Consider the following 19,096-nt stretch of genomic DNA (forward strand, 5'->3'; position numbering starts at 1 on the left):
CCAACACTGAGCACCAACAAGGTGTAATGTCGTGTGAGGACACAGTCCCCCGTGTCACTCAGACCGAATCGGAGCGGCCTCCGCGCCCCTGTCTCTCCTCCACGGGACCCGACTCCAGACTTAAAGGAGCACACTAACCCAGGAGGGCCTGGGAGGACGAGAGAGGGTTCGGACGCGAGGGAGCGCGCTCCTGCCCCTCCGACCACCCTCCCACCCCACGCCCAGGCGCCGAGAGGGCGACCTGCGGCTGCGTCACCCTGGCCACGCTGCCTCGCTGCCTCCTCCTCGCGGAAAGCCGGTCGCGGTCCCCGGCGTGTTCGCTAGGCCCCCAGCCCCTCCCAGGAATAAACTGTTGCACAACCAGAAACCGTGTGAAACCGAGTGATGGCCGCACCTGCGCGTGCGGGACCACCGCGAGCCTCGGAACGTCTCCGAGGCCCGCGGGCACCTGGGAGTACATGCGCCTGAGCCGCGCGGAGGGCGAGCGCGGCCCCCGCTGCCCGAGCTCCGCGTGCGCGCGGCTCGGGGCTGCGCTGCGCGGGCAGGAGGAGGGACGCGGCCCGAGGTCCGAGCTGCCCGCTGGACGGAACTCAGTCAAAGTCTGTGAGCGCAGGCGGCCGCTGCAGGCAGCTCGGGCACACACGGTCCCCGGTCCTCCGCGCTTCCTGGAGCGTTCGGGGTTCTAGTGTCTGAAGTGGGAGGCGCTCGAGGAGTGGGGGCACGCCACCACGGCCGTCACACCTCGGAGCTGTCGCCGTGGGGGCCGCTCCGCGGGGGCATCATGGGCTCCCGGCTGCTGCCGGAGCCCCGGGGAGCCTCCTTCCTCCGGCCCCTGCGCCGGCACAGCAGGGCGGCGGCCACGGCGCCGAGGCCCAGGGCCAGCAGCCCCACGGTGAGGCCGCCCGTGACCACGGCCAGGCCGACCTCGGGGAGGGGGCCGTGGGGCTCCCGGGGCGCGGCGCCGTCCGCGGGGACTCTCCCTTCGGGCAGCTGCCTCTCGCGGGTGCGGTCCAGGACGATGTGCTGGATGTCTGTGCCCCGGCCGTTCTCCGCCCCGATCTCCCACACCAGCGCGGGGGCGCGCCGCGCCCTCCTCCGGCCCCCGCTCGGGGCCCCGGCGACCAGGTGGTGCTGCCGCTCCGCGCTCCTCTTGCCGATGCCGCCGGCGGCGCCGTCCCTGGACCTCACCGTGTAGATGGCGTGTATGTACCACTCGCGGCCCACCGCCACCTGGAAGACACAACCCCGCCGGTCAGGGAGGCGACGGCTGTGCGACCCGGCCCCGAGCACCTCCAGGAGCAGCTGGCGGCCGCGGCGATGAGCGCCGATTGGACTGGGCCTAATCCGCCGACACCCACCCTCACCTGTGCCGCGAGGGCCAGGCTCTCCGCAGAGTGCCCTGCGCCGCAGTCAAGGGAGGACGCGCGGGCGGGCGTTCGGTCCTCTGCCCTGGTCGCCCTACAGTGTCCGCGCTGGGGAGACCTCCAGGTGTCGGACTTCCCACCCACACGGCGGTTCAGTGCGGCGCCCCCTGTCACCCACGTGACCCGTGAGTGGCAGGGGCAGGACTAGAACTCAGACCCCTGGGACCCGGGACTCGTTTCTGGTGCGTCTTGCTGCACATTCACCCGTAAGGCCAGAGGAAACTTTTCTGCTTTTCCAGGACCCAGGGGAGAAGGGGTTTTCTGACGGAGCTTTGGGGCCCGCGGGTTCAGAAGAAGGTGAATGCTTTGAAAGTCGACAGTAACAACAAAAACAAATACACACACACACTTCTCCCTAACAGATGTGCCTCCTTAAGATTCTCTCTTCAGCCCTGGCTGGTGCGGCTCAGTGGATTGGGTGCCGGCCTGTGAACCAAAGGGTCACTGGTTCGATTCCCAGTCAGGGCACATGCCTGGGTTGTGGGCCAGGTCCCCAGTAGGGGGCCTGTGAGAGGCAACCACACACGGATGTTTCTCTCCCTCTCTTTCTCTTCCTCTTCCCCTCTCTCCAAAAACAAATAAATAAGATCTTTTAGAAAATACTTTTTCAGTTGAAGACAACACGTTGCTCCAACCCATTCTGCCCGAACACTTTTCAGTGACTGTCCTGGAAAGTACAGTTTCCCCAGGACTCGGTGTGACCCCATCTCTGACCATGTCCCCTTCCCCTGTCCCCCCCCCCCCAGGTCACGGTTTTCTATCTTGGATCACAAGGTCCGTGAGGGCGGGGATTTGAGGGCTCCGCCCAGCTGTTCCTCCGAGTCCCGAAGCTCCCAGGAGACCACTCTAACAGAGCCGGTCACCAGGGGCCACCAGGGGTCAGCAGGAAGGGCCTTTGAGTAGGAGAAGCCGGTTCCCGCCATCAGCCTGGGGCTCCTCCTGTGCTGAACCAGGCCTTCAGCACACACCGACTCAACAAAACACGTTAACATGGACAACAGGAACAGCTGGAGTTCAAGGGCTGCGCACCCGGGCCCGGGAGGGCAGGCTGGGGCTGACCCACGTCCCTCAATGCCAAGGGCAACCTAGCTAGCCCTGCCATGTGCTGCGGAGCCGGCCGAGGCGTTCAGACGCCCAGTGACCTGCCGGCGGTCCCTCAGCCGCTGCGGGTGCGCCACCCACCTGGAAGAGGGGCGTGGCGTCCACTCTGAATCCATCGGAGCCGGGCTGGCTCACCAGCAGGACGGCCTCCGGGTCGTCCTCCGCCAGCTTGGCGTTGAACAGGACGCCGCCGAAACCGGCGGCCTGGGTCTCGGGCTGCGCTTTGTCCTCGGGGCAAAAGAGAAAAGCAGGGTTGCCGTGGGGAGCGCTGGCCCCGGCGGGCGCGGGGTGGCGTGCTGGCAGTTCCGTGAAAGCACAAATACCCCCAGAACGCCACCGGTCAGGCTCCTCCGAAAAGACGCCGTGGTCTGGAGGTTAGGAGGAGGCGGCGTAACCCTGACTATGCACCCAGCTCATCGTCTGGGTCGAAGCCGTCGCCCCGACTGAAAACATGCAGTTTTCCTTGGCAGCCGATACCCAGCGTTGCGTTAGCTTCAGGGGTGCGTACGGCAGGGCGGTTAGACCTTTATATGACGCAGAGTGACGCCCCACGAGACCAGCACCCACCTGGCACCCTGTGTGTGCGGTTACGACGACATCACTGACTGCGTCTCCTACCACCACGCCCCGGGGACCTCACTTCACACCCGGGGACGGTCCTGTAACCAGCGACTGGGACTTCCCAGTCCCTTCACGTTTGCACCCATCCCCCGGCCCCCTCCGATTTGGAGACCGTCCAATGTTCTCTGTATCCCTGAGTTTCCCTGTTCCCTCCACGTCCTCACGAGCACCTGTCGTCTGTGGACGTACTGATGACGGCCAGTCTGACAGGCGTGAGGTGGGGTCTCGTGTGGCTGTAATTTGCATCGCTCTGGTGCTTAGTGACCTTGAGCATCTTTCGATATGTTTACTGGCCACCCGCAGGTGCTCTTTGGAGAAGGTCTATTCGGGGCCTCTGGCCATTTTTGAAAAGACCTGGGTGAGCTGGGTGGGGCTGGCGGTGTCGGCTGGCCCCGCCCCCCACCCTTGCTGGCCGTGCCCCACCCTTGCTGGCCCCGCCCCTGCTGGCTGCGTGGGGGGCGGCTGGGCAAAGGGACAGTGAAATGCCCGCGAGCACTCCCGCCTCGGAAAGCTGGGTCCCTGCAGCTGCACGACTCCCACACGTCCCTGTCCCGTCACTGGAGCTTCGGGACAGTGTGAGCCAGTGAGTCCGCGCGTGGGCCCTCTGAAGGGGCACCTCCCGGGGGCGGGGGCGGGGGTGGGGCTGCAGCAGCCCTGGGTCGGCCTGGCGGGAATCCCTGCTGACGTCACAGCCTCCTGTGGGGCGGGCACCCCTTTCTCTTCTGGGGGGGCCCCTGGACAGCCAAGATACTCTTCCCTCCTCTTCGCTTTGTGGGCCGACACGCAGCCTCCTGAGCCACGCCGGCCGGGATGCCTCCCTGTCCTCAACCACCGCCCCGGTGTGGGACCGGCCGGCTCTGTGTCCCCGCCCCTCCTGCCCCCCGCCCCGGGGCTCCTCCTCGCGTCCCCCGCCGCAGGAGTTCTGTCCAGCTGCTACCGGGCGGCCCTCCAGGCCGGCGGTTCTGGGGCGCAGTCGTGGGCGGAGGCGCCCACGGCACGCACCCCCCTCCCTGCTCCACGCGGCGGGGCGGCCCTTACCACGATCTTGAACCTGTGCAGGAGCGAGGCCGAGTCGGCCAGGCAGCCGTACTCCGCGTCCTTGGGGCTGTACTTGGGGACGTAGCCGTCGGCCCCCGCGCAGAGGAACACCTGCTGCACGCTGCAGCGGAAGGAGCCGCCCAGGTTCTGCACGGGGTCCACCGTGACGCGGCCGTAGATGACGTCACCTGGCACAGAGGCGCGGGGGGGAGGGGGGGGTGTCACCCCGGGGTTGTGCGGGCGGGCCGGGTCTGCATGGGCGGCCCCGGGAGCGATTCCTGATGACGACGAGGATGACCCTAGAGAGAGCCTCCTTCCCTTCTGAGGGGCCGTCGCGTGTCAGCGACCTTTCAGTGTCCGCCCCTGGATCTGGGTCACTCCCCAGAGTGATGCGGGGTGACCACAGGGGGCAGGACCTGGGTTGGCTCTCGCGTGACCAGCCAGCCACGGCAGTGACCTCGGGTCTCGGCTGCACCTTAACCTCTGTAGTGTCTATCTTGCGTGGTTAAAGTCTAGTTTGCACAAACTGGTCGGCAAGATGCAGACTAACATGTTATAGGTGAACACTAAAAAAAAAATCAGTAAAGAGCTGAATGAACTTCGTCTGACCGGGAAAGAGGGTTGAAGGGCCCGCCCCGCTGAGCTCCGACCGGAGCTGCCGGACACCTGGCCAGGTGCCACGCGGGACGGCCACAGTGCTGGCCCCGGGGTGCTGGCAGCCCCACGTGGCTGCAACATGAGAGTCTGTAAAACTTGGAAATACATTCAAGAAAAAAAAACTGACTTACTCCAAAAATCACCGAGGTAAGGAAAATAGAGACTCCTTTCTCCAGAAACAAAACCACCCAGTGACACACACCCAGCCTGCCACGGCGAGAGAAACCCAGATGTACCCCCAGAACTGCACGGGAGGGCACACGTTCCCCCGTAAACACGACCCCAGCCACGCAGAGCGCAGGTGCGAGGTGTGCCACCCGGCGCGGCCTGCCGCCCGCAGAGCGGTACCTTCTGCGAAAGCCACGTCGCTGTCCTGCCCGAAGCCCATGGACCCGTCGGACAGCCAGAGGCTCCTCTTGGAGAGCAGGTACATCCGGGTGTTCAGGCTGAACTCCGCTGCCACAGGGTCGCTGACCTGGAACCGGGAGTGGAGGCCCTCTCACCTGCTGTTGGTGGTTCGGGGCGCGCACAGGCGTCACGCACAGGCACGCACCCTGGCTGCACGTGGACGTGTAACACACTAAACACCGTGTAACGTTCCAACCGGACCAACTTAGGGAACCGTGACGCTGGCTTTGTCCTTCCTGAGAAGGCGAGACCGGCCAGGCGGCACTTTCTCTCGCAGGACACCAAGGAGCACAGCCGGAGCGCGCTCCCGCCCGCTCATCGGGGCCCAGCCGGCCTTGCAAACAAAACATCTCGGCCGCGGCCGGCCGACGTTCGGTGGGAAGTCTTGGACACCAAGTGCCGCCACATTTCCTGGACCACACGGCAGTTAGGTGCTTTGAGGTGGCACGGACTACAGGATATTTGTTCTCCGTGAAGACCGAAGACGAGGTGAAGACGACCAGGAGAACTCCGGGCACAATTCCCCGGTGTGCAGGGCGGTGAACTCCAGGGAGAGAGGAGGGAAAGTAACCCTTCCTACTCTTGCATATGGATTTGGTAGACCGAACCAGCACAGATGAAAGGCGATTCTTCCCTCCTTCCTTCCTTCCTCCCTTCCTTCCTTCCTTTCCTCCTTTCTCCCTTCCTTTCTCCCTCCCTTCCTTCCTTTCCTCCTTCCTTCCTCTCTGACTTCCTTCTTTCTTCCCAGGATGCAGGAATTCAAGTCCTTGTGTGAATTTTTTCTTAGCGGATAAAAGTAACCCAAACAAATAACAAAGTGGGGTTCTACAAGTCTCGGGAAAATAACTCTAGGAGACACACCTGCTGAAATCGGATGTCGAGGTCAAAGGTGACAGGCTCTCCGGGGCTGCAGGTGACCGGCAGGCGGTACCCCTGATGCAGCGGAGCGGTGCAGGGCAGCAGCGTGACCGCGTAGCTGCCCGAGTAGTCCCGCACCTGTGGGGGGAGGGCGCACGTGGAGGCATCAGTCGGCGGGGCGGCCAGAGGTCCCCAGAGGGGAGGGCCGGGGCAGGGGGCGAGAGGTCACTCACTGCGAGGTCGGACACGAAGCTCCACTGCTGGGTGGGCTGGCTGAAGGTGGGGTCGCTCCTTAGGAGGCGCAGGGAGAAGGTGAGGCCTGGGTGGTCGGCTGACGTGACCACTGAGCTGGCGAGGGAGGCTGGACAGGGGCCGGGGACACCCACGGCGTGGAGGTTAGGGACAGTGCGCGATGGTTGGGGGTCTCACAGGTACTTCCCGACACATCATTTGTTTTACTTGTATCATGAGCCTGCACAGCGGCAGGGCCGCTGCGGCATTGTGGAGAGAGAGAGAGAGAGACCACGTGCCTCTCCCAAGACCCCACAGCCAGATGGTGCGCCCTCGGGCCCCTGACTCAGCGCTTTTCCCGACGTGCAGTCTGCCCAGCGACAGCTGTGCAGGAAGGCTCGAAGGGTTCAAGGCTACCGTCCGGGGGGAAAGCCTGAGGGGAGGCACCGTGTGTGCGGCCAGGCGGGTGGGTAGCCGACCTCCCCATCTACGGCGCCCACCCGGCGGGGCGAACCCAGCCACGCGTGGCATCTGTTTTCACGCAGAGTGCCCGCCTGCGTTCACGCCCAAACAGAGACTCCGTTTACTAGGAAGGCAGACGCGTGGACGGGACCTGTAAAGGCTACGCACCCCTCATTCTCCAGAACTGAGAATTGCAATAAAAAATGTGTTTTTTGTTCTGTACTTCTTGTAGTTCAGTCTCCTAGAAATACAGCGAACACTGCTCTATTCCTGAATGTCCAGCCCTATTCTCTCCTGGGCTGAGCGCTCCCCCGCACCACCCCCGCCCCCCCCCCCCCCCCCCCGATAAACAGGGACGGGGGAGGCTGCGAGTGAACGACTTTACCGCCACCGGGCAGAACCGGGCACGCCCGTCTCAGCAACACAGAGAGTCAAGGATTACTCTGGGCAAACTGTCCTTTCTATGAAGCCCGGCTCTGACCTGGGACTTTGGCGACTGTGGCCTGATGGATGCTCAGGTCACAGTCCGTCCGTCAGTGATGTCACTCAGCCGGTGACGAAAGGTACGGACTCAACAGGTCGGAGAGTTAGGGAGGACACAGACTCAGTGCTTCCGGCTCTGGTAACGCTGCCTTGCAGCACCCGGAGAGCCGTTGTGAACTCGGAAGTTCTTGCTGAACAAGTACGTTAAAATTCCGTTATTTTTGTGCAACGGAATTGGAGTGAGCTCCCTGTCTGAGGAAAACGTCACCTAAAATCAGCTCGGTGGAGCTCTCTTTCCCACTCACTCCAACCGTTTCGTATTTTCCGTAACAGTCTACACAGATGATGGCGACGCTGTGGATTACGAGACGCAGCTGGTCTGTGAAGGTGCCTTCACGTACACACCTGGGCTTCACCTGCAGGTTCAGGTACACACCTGGGCTTCACCTGCAGGTTCGTGTACACACCTGGGCTTCACCTGCAGGTTCAGGTACACACCTGGGCTTCACCTGCAGGTTCCCGTACGCACCTGGGCTTCACCTGCAGGTTCATGTACACACCTGGGCTTCACCTGCAGGTTCCCGTACGCACCTGGGCTTCACCTGCAGGTTCATGTACACACCTGGGCTTCACCTGCAGGTTCCCGTACGCACCTGGGCTTCACCTGCAGGTTCAGGTACACACCTGGGCTTCACCTGCAGGTTCCCGTACGCACCTGGGCTTCACCTGCAGGTTCATGTACACACCTGGGCTTCACCCGCAAGGCAGGCCGCCTCACTCGTGAGGGAGCCCCCGGAAACGTGGGGGGACGTGGAGAGACTGGGGCGCGGGCCTTACCCGGATGCGACAGCACGAACAGGCCGTGGAACTGAGCCTCCGTCTTGAAGTTCACGACCAGGCAGCCGTCCTCGCCGATGCGCATGCTGGTGGGGTGCAGGGAGCCTGCGAGGGGACAGTGCGCACGGGGGTCGGCGACCAGGGGCCGCTCAGGGGCCGGGTCCCCCCCCCCAGCCGAGGTCGTGGCCACCTCGTCTCTGGCCCACGGGCACTGCCAGGAGCCTTCCGAGGGATGGGAAAGGCAGAAGGCGAAACATGGCGTTAAATTGTGCCGCCTGATCGGGAGTGATCGCTCAGGGCGAGCACAGCAGCCTGCGCGTGGCTCTCGGGGACCTTTAACGGGTGCCGGGCGGTGGGTCTGACACGGAACCGTGGGACTCCGAGGAGCAGGTCTCAGTATTTTCCCTCGGGCTCACGCAAAGTCATGCGCTCAGACCCATGCGGCGCCAGAGCGGCGGTATCGGCCTGGAGCAGGAGGCGCGGCCTCCGCAGCGGACCCACCGGCTCCACCCCCAGGGCTGCGAATTACAGGGTCCCGCCGCGGACACCGCACCGAAGTTGTGCAGAGGCTGGTGGGTACAGTCAGGGGCCTCACCCCCGTTACTCCAACACGCGCGGCTACAGCGTCCCAGGGCACGGGGGCTGCACAGCAGAAAGGACCCCGGAGCCCAGCCCCTCCCTCCGGGGAAGCGGCGCGCGGAGAAGGGTCAGCACCACGGTCAGGGCCACCCGGCTGGCTGCTGCGGGGGCGGGACTTAAACACGCGCCTCCCGTTTCCGGAACCCAGGGAGACGCGGAGACCGCCCCGTGTGACCCCCTTCGCCCGGTCTCCTCGGACCGGCGGGAGAGTCAGGCGCGCACGGAACCCGGGCGCCACGTCGCGCGGTCACGCAGCGCACGAAACGTGAGCCCCTGAGAGCGTGTTTTCTCGTGACAACAGGAAAGTCGTCGGCCCTCAAAGTCGCCTCTACCGCTTTCAGCGGCCGTCCGGGCGGCTCCTGCGCCCCGGGCGCGGGCCCCACCTTGGAGCTCGGCCCCCGGGGGGCTGCCGATGCCGTCGTCCCACAGGATGGCCGTGTCGTACACGAAGGTCAGCCGCAGCTCGGCCTTGAGGTCGAAGTGCTGCCAGCCGCCCGCCCCCGCGGGCGCGTGGAACAGGTAGGACACGAACAGCGGGACCCGCAGCGTCACGTAGGACTGCACCAGGTTCAGCACCTGAAACGGAGACGGCGCCCGTCAGCGCTCACCCTGCCGCCGCCAGCCGCACGTGCCGGGGCACCGCTGGGGAAGACACACGGCGTGGAAAAGAAGAAAAAGCGTTAATTTAGAAGCCACGAAAGGGCTGTTGCTGCATGAGCTTCCTTCGCGGCACGGAGTGCGCGGCGGCCGCCCCGGTGGCGGACGGCATCCCGTGGAGCTGCCGCACTCGCCCTTTGGCTCGGCACCAGCTTTGTGACCCGGGTCACGCGCCCTGCGACCCCCTCCGGGCGGACGAATCGGTGGCATTGGCTGGGCCCAGGCAGCCCTGGGACTCCCACCACCACCCATCTGGGGACGCTGGCCCCGCCTCCAAAAGGAGGAGGACTTGCTTACTCAGCAGCAGCCAGTCCCGTGATGACCCCCCCCCCCAAACCCGCAGGCGCGGGGGCCACCAGCTGACCCTCGGCCTCCGGGATCCGCCTGCTCTGAGCGTTCCTCACAGAGGGAACCACAGGACACGCGGTCTTTCGTGACGGCCTCTCTCACGCCGGGCACGCTGTTGTCAACGCGAGTCCGCACTGCAGCCTGTCCCAGCCCTTTTCTTACTGGATAGCGCCCTACTGCGTGCAGGCACCTACTGTGTGCAGGCACCGCGTTTTATCAGCCTGCTTATCAGTCGGTGGGTGTGGGGGACTTTCTCCCAGCCTGGGGCTGCCGTGACTCCTGCTGTCCTCAGGCACTTTTAAACGGTCGAATAGCTCGTGAGAAAGCAGGGAAGACCCGGCAGCGAATGTCATTAGCTGAGAGGAAGGGTCTCGCTTCCAATGTCACACTTTCCTCTTTGAGGCATTCTGCTGGTGGCCCGGGGCGTGCGGGCGAGAGTCAACTAGTATTTGTTGATCAGGCAGCTACCACATCCCGGGGGGGTGCGTTCACGTAAGAGTCACACGGGCCTTTCGCCCTCCCCACCCTGACACGCGTGTGCGGAGGACTGGGTGAATGCCAGGGGGAGGGGTGGAGGGTGGCAGAGAGAGAGAGAGGGAGAGAAGTGCAGAGAAACTGGTCTGCAGGCGGCAGGGCGGCCGCAGCCGCCTCCCGGGTCCCTCCCGCTTCCTGGCCCCCCCAGCTCTCCTGCCGCCCGGGGCCCCCGGGGCTCACCAACCGCGGCCCAGACGCCCCGCGCCCCCGTACCTGCCCGTCGGTCCCCACGGCGCCCCCGCAGTCGGCCAGGAGCTCGGACATGTCGTAGTAGCTCACGAACTCCCAGAGGCAGGCCCCCAGGTCCAGGCTGCGGTAGAAGCGCAGGGCGCCGGCCCCCCGCAGGGCCGCGCTGTACTGGTAGGGGTACGCCTCCCCCGCCACCTCGGGGTTCCTGGTGGCGTCGGTCAGGAACCCGTGGCGGGTCTTCACCTCCGTGTAGTCCAGCAGGTTCGAGCACCTGTGGTTGGCCACCCTCGTGCCGTCGGGGCTGAGGGTGAGCTCGAAGCCGGAGAGCTCTTTCGTGGAGATCACGGGGAGCAGGCCTGCGGGGCAGTGCAGTCGGGGTCACCGCTCCCGCCTGGGCGGAGGGCGAGTCCTCGCCCCTGCTCCTCTAGAGGGGTCTCAGGGAGGCCGCAGAGCAGCGACCCTCAGAGGGCTGAGCCGGGTCCCCGGGGCCCCTGGGAGGTTCTCGGGAGAGCGGTGACATGCAGCTGTTGTCCTGAGGACACTGAGATACCACTCGACCCTTCCACCCTTGTTCCTGGCTGTCGTACGTCCGTTTTGGGGGGGGTGGGTATCTCCTCAGCTCTTTGCACCCCGGGGTCCCATGTCCAAGGCCACCCTACAGACAAGCGGTCAGTCGTGGCCCCAGCGTGGTGCTGTAATGGGGGACAGGTTCCTGTCGCCCTAAGCCCCCGCCCCAATACACACACACACACACATTCGGGTTTGCAAAGCACAGACAAAGCTTTTTATGGGGGAGCTCAATGCCACCTTGTAACTCCTGACAGCACCTCACGCTTCCTCTCCCTGAGCTACTTGAAACACGACGAGCAGCCAAGTAACAATGAACAACTGTCTTCCCGTGTAAAGCGAATGGAGTGGAATACAACTGGAAACTGTGTTCTGTGTTTGGGGCAAAGTGCTCATCAAATGTGGACAAAGCTCCCGGCTCCCAGATCCCTGCCACACCTCCCCGCCCGGAGGAAGGGGCACCGTGTGTGACACTGTTTGCTGCAGTTTCACTTTCATTCTGTTGGGGGGGGCTCCCCAAACTGCTGCCGTGCAACAGCCGAGACGCCTTGAAGACCAGTGTCGTACGAAAACGCTTTGCTATGCCCTGGCTGGCGTCGTAGCTCAGTGGATTGAGTGCAGGCTGCGAACCAAAGCGTCACAGGTTCGATTCCCAGTCAGGGCACATGCCTGGGTTGCAGGCCACGGCCCCCAGCAACCGCACATTGATGTTTCTCTCTCTCTATCTCCCTCCCTTCCCTCTCTAAAAATAAATAAATAAAATCTTAAAAAAAGAGAAAGAAAACACTTTGCTGTAAGTTCAAGTTCAAAGGTTTCGAAGGCCCATCTGTGCTTGTTCGAGAAAGCCAGCATGTCCGCCACGGCTTTGCTCCGTTGCGTTTGGACACGAGTCCACACTGATCTAATTTTAGAAAATGCTTAAACTGTCCGATTTTTAAAAAACAGGCAGCCAGAAAGCAGACACATGTGAACGAGGCAGAAAGACCTGAAGCTCAAGTTGCAAAGTGAGCACTCGCTGCCCACCCAGCTGTGTGGGGGGGAGGGGCAGTGACATGAACCGGCCGACGCGGAGCCCCGATCCCGTCCCCGGGTTTGTGCCCCCCGGGCACCCACCGTCCGTGTGCGGCATCGTCACCGTGAGCTGCACGAGGTTCGCGTGCTCGGGGTCTTCGGGGCCCAGGTAGCGCAGCTTTGCCGAGAACGGCTCCGCCCCCACGGTCCCCGGCACCCGGGGCTGACACAGGCCTACGAAGGGGCACATTCCTGTTAGAAGTGGACAGTGGACAACACCTCGAGGATATGTCCAAAACAGGCGCTGTCGTGTTTCTATGCACTTTAGTGTTCTCTCCGGCCCGAGGTGTTGCTGAGAGTGGACCGTGTTACGAAGCAGGAGACCACGGTGTGGAAAGGAGTCACTTTACAACATTTTGGGTGTTTTAGGAAGTTTGAGAAAAACCTAGTTGTTCAATATGATTTAACATGTGCCGGACAGTCTGGGTCGTGGGCGTGTTCCCAGAGTCACTTTAACGTGAAGTAGGGACAGACACAGTGAGAGTGATGGGAAGTCACCCGGAATGAAGTGTCATTTCAGCGAGTTTGATGTTTACTCTAGAGTAACATAACTCATCACTAGTTACAAAATGCACTGATTTATAAGCTGATAAAATGGGATATGCACTCGTTTTTAAAACAAAAACTAAAGTTTCTGTAGAACCAGTCAAGTGTATAGTATGCTCCACACGTGTAGCTTCTTACAGTGTGTGTATTATAAATTGTAACTCATTTTTTCTCCCCCCCTCTCTGTGACCCTCAGGAATTTGGATTTGAAAATCTTTTTCCAATGTTTGCTCTGAAAGAATTTTGATGTTTTCATTTTCACGTCATGGAAGAGACCAAGATACTAAATCACAACGTCAAGACATCTGGGACTACATAATTTCCTTTCTGGCTGTGCACAGCCCAGGAAACAGGCACGTGTTGAGACAGGAGTGAAATCAGAGGCAGGCCCCAGCGGCTGGGCTGTCTGTTTTACTCTCAGGAGGGCCCCTTTCAAAGCGTTGTTTAATTTTTTTAAAGCCTCACCCGAGGACACGCCTATTGGTTTTAGAGAGAGAGGGGGGATGGGAGGGAGAATGAGAGGGAGAGGGACATCAATGGGTTGCCTCTGGTACCGAGCAGGGACCGAACCCACGACTGTTGGGGTCACGGGACGACGCTCCAACCAGCGGAGCCACAGCGGCCGGGCCGTTTATGTTTTCAATTGCAGCATAAAGCCCTTACATGCCAGCCCCAACTCTGGTGCACGGCAGGATTTAAAAGCGTGCAATGAATAACTGTTTGCTTTCTAGTGAATATTTAAAAAAAAATGATGCCATTTTTAAGTACTTAGAGCGTATTATGGAACACAGGGCAGAATAAAGACTCCGTAACTAGACATTTGCGATGCCGCGACCCGGGGGGCCTCCACGGGGAAAGGGACACCCCCCCACCCCCAGTCACCTTCGTCCCTGCTGACGGTCACGGCCGGGCTCAGCAGCTCCAGGCCCTCGCGGCCGTCGGCGCTGACGGCGCGGGCCGCGCACCGCAGCCGGGAGCCGGGCTGGAAGTAGATGGAGTCCAAGGCCATGGTCCTCGTGGACGCGAAGTAGGTGTCCAAGTCCACTTCTCGCAGGGGGCTGGCCACGCCGTCGGCGCCCACGGGCGCGCTGCTCAGCCACCGGTAGAGCGTCAGGGTGTCGTTGATGTTCTCGCTGGCGCAGATGGAGGCCGTGCGGTCGTAGTCGGGGTATTTGGGGTTGCAGGCCTGCCGGGGGGCCGAGGGCCGGGTCGGGGCCCCCAGGGTCAGGGCCGGGTCAGGGCGGCAGCCCGCACAACGGGCCGGCCACCCCGCTCCCCGGAGAGCCCCACCCCAGCGCGTTTGCTCCCTGCTTCTCCGCGCCTTTCGCGCAGCCTTCACGCCCCCACCGCCCCGCTGGGGGAGCCTCCGTGAGCCCCGACCCCGCACTGCAAGCTCCTGGGGGTTTGTTTCCGCCTCGAGCTCAAGGGAGGGGTGTGGTCTTCGCTCCCTCACCTCGGGGACCCCCGGAGTTGCCCTCGTGACGGAGGGAGAGGGGGTCCCTGCTCCTCTCCTGCCGTCCTTTGCTCCTCCCCCTCCTGTCTCTCCTCTCGGCCCCCACCCCGGAGGGAGGGTCGGTGAACCGGCCGATTCTTCTTCTTCCACAGCGCTCCTTCGACTGCTCCCCCCCTCGCCCCGCCCCGCCCCGCCCCGCCCCGCCCCACTGACTCCCCGATGCGGGCCTTTCTCGGGGAGCTCTGGCCGCTGCTGTCGGAACGCGCTCACGTGCGCCCTCCGCTCTGCTCCTCTGCGCAGGCGCGCCCTGCCCCCGACGCCCCCTGCAGCCCCCGACGCCCCCCGCAGCCCCCTCTCTCGGCAACCGGGCACCACGCTCCGACTCCTGGCCACTCCTGGCCCGTTAATCCCGAGGGGGCGCTCACGCCCAGTCCTACGCGAACGGCTCTCACACGCTTCTCTCCTCTTTGTCTTTTAACTCTCCCTGCGGTGTGGAGTTCCACCCTCGCTTACTGTTCCCTCGGGGACAGACCCTGTGACAGCACGTGGGGACACGCCGTGAGTCTGTGACATGTGATGATACACTGTGAGACCCTGTGACAGCACGTGAGGACACGCTGTGAGACCCTGTGACAGCATGTGATGGCACACTAACACTGTGACAGCAGATGACATGCTGTGACACGGAGACAACACGTGGTGGCACACTGTGACATGGAGACAACACATGATAGCACGCTGTGACACTGAGACAACACGTGGTGGCACGCTGTGAGAGACTATGACAACATGTGATGATACACTGTGACACTGAGGCATGTGATGACACACTGTGACAGCATGTGATGACACTGGGACACCACGTGGTGGCACACTGTGCACAGACCAGTGAGCCTCTGCCAGACGGAGGAACTCGGACGAGGAGCTCTGTCCATGGGGGCGGCCCTTGGCCGGCGGGCCCGAAGTCAGGGCTGCGCCGTCTTCCCACTTTGCCCCTTCACGCTGCAGCCGGCGCGGCACCCATGAGGCTGCAGTGACCGAACCCTCACAACCCTGGCACTCGCCCCCACGTCCAACTCACCGTGACGCAGACCACGGGGTAGCCGGATGCAGGGCCGGCGCCGTCCTTGGCCCTGGAGGCGTCGTCGTACAGCAGCAAGGACACCACCCGGGGGACCGACGGGAAGGTGACGTCGGCCATGCTGGTCACCTCTTCTATGTACACAATGGCTTTGGTCACCTGCCGGGGTGGGGGGGACCGTTGGTGACCACGGGGACGCTGGGCTCTGGGCGCGTCGGCCAAACGGGGCGCTGCTGTGATGCCTGGCAAGGCCTGGCTGTGTTGGGACGGGACCGTCGCTGGCAGGGCCCCCGAAGGGGACGGGTGGCCGAGTCCACTGGCACCAGGGGAGCGCCCCTGAGCCCAGGGCAGCCCGGGTCGGCCAGCGGCCCACAGGGAGCTGGGGCTCTAGCTTTCTCCCCAGGTTGGGAGGAGAGCAGCTCACTTGGCGCTGGGGCTGTGAGCTGGACGACCCACCGGCAAGTCGGTGGGCGGATGGTGGGGGGGAGGTGCACAGGCCCCCGAGAGAAGGTGGGCTCTGGAGGTCGTGGGCGCAGCACGGCTGTGGGTGGGCGGCGGCTGCAGGAGGCACTGGGCCCCGACAGGACAGGACCTCAGGCCACCTGCTGCCGGTCAGGGGACCTGGCCGGTCAACGCACCTTCACCCCCGAGCGACCCCCCAGAGCCCGAGCCGCACGGTCCCCAGACCCGCGTTCACAGGAGCGCTCTTGAACAGAGCTTGTGATGCTGGCCAGGGCCTGCGTGAGTCTCAGCTCCTTTACTCTCCTGCTCCATAAAAATAATGACCGAAGACTCATTTTCACGTGATCAAGGCCTATGAAAAAGATTCTCTGCCCATCCTTGAACTCACACATGGCTTTAAGGACAAGCAAGGCCACTGTGGCAGAGATAACGCCCAGCAGTTAAACTCACGAAACGATAATCAATACACTCCAGGGAGAAAAGTCTCCCTGAGTCCATCTCCTACTAACAGTGAAGCAAATAATAGGAGAAAGAGAGTAAATTGAAGTACAGATACTAACGCCTTGGTGGGTTCCTAAAATCATGTAGCTTTAAACGTTATTTTAGGTTTAAAGGTGGGAATCTGGGGAGATTATGTTCATCTTGAAGAAGGTCTGGTTGCCCATACGACACGAGTTAAATACACAGAGAATGTTCCGGTGGCTGCGGCTCTGGACACGGGCTTCACAGAGCGAGGCCGAGGAGGCGGGGTCGGGGGTCAGCCAGCGCTCTCGCGGGTGGAGACAAGAGTTTTCTCAGCTGTGGCCAAGGAGGTGCATTCTCTCCGGAGATGAATCCTCGCCCACCCCCAAGAGGGGACCTGGCTCACAACCTGCACATGTGCCGTGAGTGGGAATCGAACCGGCGACCCTTTGGTTTGCAGGCCAGTGCTCACTCCACTGAGCCACAGCAGCCAGGGTTCCAGAGATGAATCCTAAACCCCGTGGTTTCCGACTGACCCGGGGAGGGGAAGGGGGCAGACGCAGGGCTCAGCGACTCCCGTCCTTGAGTTGCTACAAATAGGGGTTTTCACAGACAGACAGGAATTTCTTGGTCATAACCCATGGGAGCAACGTTTATTTAGGAGTCGGAAGGGGTAAGGTGCATCTTTGGGCGTGAGCTTGTGCAGAGGCTGGCGCCTCCATCCAGCCTCGTGGGCGGCTCGGAGGCAGCTGCCCTCACGAACCGCTGGCTGAGGGTTCACACCTGCACTGGGTTGCTCACCTGCATCCCCGCAAATTCACACCTGCATCGGACTGCTCACCTGCATCTCCGTGAACTTGTACCTGCACTGGGTTGCTCACCTGCATCCCTGCAAATTCACACCTGCACTGGGTTGCTCACCTGCATCCCTGCAAATTCACACCTGCATCGGACTGCTCACCTGCATCCCTGCAAATTCACACCTGCATCAGACTGCTCACCTGCATCTCCGTGAATTTGTACCTGCATTGGGTTGCTTGCCTGTGCCTCTGAGAATTCGCACCTGCACCGGGTGGCTCACCTGCGTCTCCGTGAGCTTGCACCTGTGCCTGCAAATTCGCACCTGCACTGGGTGGCTCACCTGCGTCTCTGCCACCATGTTCTCGTCTGGTGTCAGGTGAACGGTGAAGGCCTCGCGCATCTCCCTCGCCCCGTCGAAGATCACTTCGATTTCCACAACGTGCTGGGTCTCGCCCTCCTTGAACTCGACCTCTGCAAGGGCACAACCACAGAGTCAGTCTGTTGCGTACGAACACGGGAAGTTTTTGTCGAGCTCCTCCGACAGCGAGAAACACACGTGACAACGTGGGCCAGCCTACGCGTGTGCGTTTGAGGAAGGTGCAACGCGGAGTCTTAAAAACCCACCTGTTCTTGCTACATGCATCACGCTCTGATATTCTCTGTTCCACTCCATTTCATCTGGGAGAAAACCCGGCACGGCTGCCCGGAATCCCCCCGAGTCCAAACCCACGGCCCCCCCGAGGCAGAAGGGGGCCGCCCTGGCAGCGAATGCCGCCGTTTCTGCTTTTCTGAAGGCGACGAACGTGCAGGAGCGCGCACAGTTCAGGTGCAGCTTCCACTGGATGTTTCTCGCATGTTTCCCGGGGTCTCCCAGAGGACGCGCCCCCGGGAGGCCGGCCCCGAGCCGCCGTACCTTCCGACACGGGCAGGTAGTCCTCCCCGGAGGTGGCTGAGCCGTCCTTGGTGTGGACCCTCACGATGGAGACCCTCGAGGTGTCTCCCTGGCGAACCACGGGGACCCGCACCACCGCCGACTGCCCGGGGTCTTGAGGCTCACGGACGCTGAACTTGGTCTCCCCGAATCTGATGATGCTCTCTGCAGTCGAGGGGGACGGGGACAAACGGAACCGTCAGGGGAGACTGCTGCTCCTCCGGCCCCGGTTTCTCTCCGGGTGGAGGGGGGAGCTGAGCTACCCCCACACCCCGGCTCCTCCGGCCCCCTCGCCCAGAGCCGCCGGAGGACGGAGGGCGTGTGAGGAGCAACGGAGCAAAGCCCCACCCCCCCCACCGGCTCCCCACGACCCGGCCCCCAGGGAGGGCGCGCTGCGGGTCGGAGGGCAGGGGGAAACGGTCGGCCCGGGACCACCCGCCCCCAAGGGTGTCAGGGCCAGAGAGGAGGCTATGGGTGACTGGGAAACCACGTTCTTCCACGTCCACGTCCCCTTTTAGCGGTCTACTCCACTCTCTATCTCACTGAGCCTTTTCCTGATGTCTCAGTCCCTTTCGAAGCCTGGTCTGGTTTCTAAGCCACCGGAACCCGGAACCTGGAAGGGCGTCCGCTCCCAGCTCAGGGCCGCGCGCGGGAGAAGTGGCTCCTTACGGTCGGCGTCGTCGCGGATCCGTATCAGGGTCTCGCTGTGCTCGCCCACGGCAGCCCCGAAGGGCGAGTCGCCGCGCGGGCTGCCCAGGACCAGCCGCAGCTCCTCCGTGTCCTCGTGCAGCCGGTCGTCCACCAGCGTGAGGACGCAGGGCTGTCTGCTCTCGCCTGGAACCGCGGGGACAGCCGTCAGCCACAGCCCGGAGGCCCCCGCGGCTGGCACCGGAGCCCCACGCGGCGGTGAGGGCGTCGCCTTTTCCTCGCTGCGCCCACGGCGCGCAGAGCGGTGTCGGGCACCTCACGAGCCTCCGGCGAGTGTTTGTTGAATGACCGACTAAACGTTCATTCCCCGCCGCTACGGGCCGCGCCCTGTACCGGGGGGTGGGGGGTGGGGGGTTCTTTCATGGCAGCCACTCGTCTCAGAACCAAGGAACACAGGGCGAACGCCGACTGTTATCACGCTCAGCCGCCCGTACGGGCTGGTCCCTGTTAGTTGGGCCGCAGCACGAGTCTCTGGAGCAATTATTTGGTCGAACCGATCCCCCGTTTTAGGGCTCTGGGTGCACATT

At 62.9% G+C, this 19,096-nt stretch overlaps 1 protein-coding gene across 1 annotated transcript in view; it reads right to left on the reverse strand.

Annotated features, from left to right (window-relative positions):
• Positions 1-466: 466 nt before the first annotated feature.
• The window catches only part of FREM2 (FRAS1 related extracellular matrix 2), an 84,064-nt gene continuing 65,434 nt past the window's right edge, over positions 467-19,096 (reverse strand). The window contains exons 10-24 of the mRNA XM_028526590.2: positions 18,531-18,695; positions 17,844-18,026; positions 17,271-17,401; positions 15,206-15,364; positions 13,554-13,857; positions 12,168-12,299; positions 10,512-10,843; positions 9,143-9,335; positions 8,121-8,225; positions 6,341-6,468; positions 6,111-6,245; positions 5,190-5,316; positions 4,185-4,372; positions 2,607-2,753; positions 467-1,230 (exon numbers count right to left, since the gene is read on the reverse strand). Coding sequence (XP_028382391.1) covers positions 736-1,230; positions 2,607-2,753; positions 4,185-4,372; positions 5,190-5,316; positions 6,111-6,245; positions 6,341-6,468; positions 8,121-8,225; positions 9,143-9,335; positions 10,512-10,843; positions 12,168-12,299; positions 13,554-13,857; positions 15,206-15,364; positions 17,271-17,401; positions 17,844-18,026; positions 18,531-18,695 — 2,924 coding nt within the window. The 3' untranslated portion in view covers positions 467-735. The remainder of the gene's footprint in view (positions 1,231-2,606; positions 2,754-4,184; positions 4,373-5,189; positions 5,317-6,110; positions 6,246-6,340; positions 6,469-8,120; positions 8,226-9,142; positions 9,336-10,511; positions 10,844-12,167; positions 12,300-13,553; positions 13,858-15,205; positions 15,365-17,270; positions 17,402-17,843; positions 18,027-18,530; positions 18,696-19,096) is intronic.

This window comes from Phyllostomus discolor, chromosome 11 (assembly GCF_004126475.2).
Source record: "Phyllostomus discolor isolate MPI-MPIP mPhyDis1 chromosome 11, mPhyDis1.pri.v3, whole genome shotgun sequence".
NCBI classification, from domain to species: domain Eukaryota; kingdom Metazoa; phylum Chordata; class Mammalia; order Chiroptera; family Phyllostomidae; genus Phyllostomus; species Phyllostomus discolor.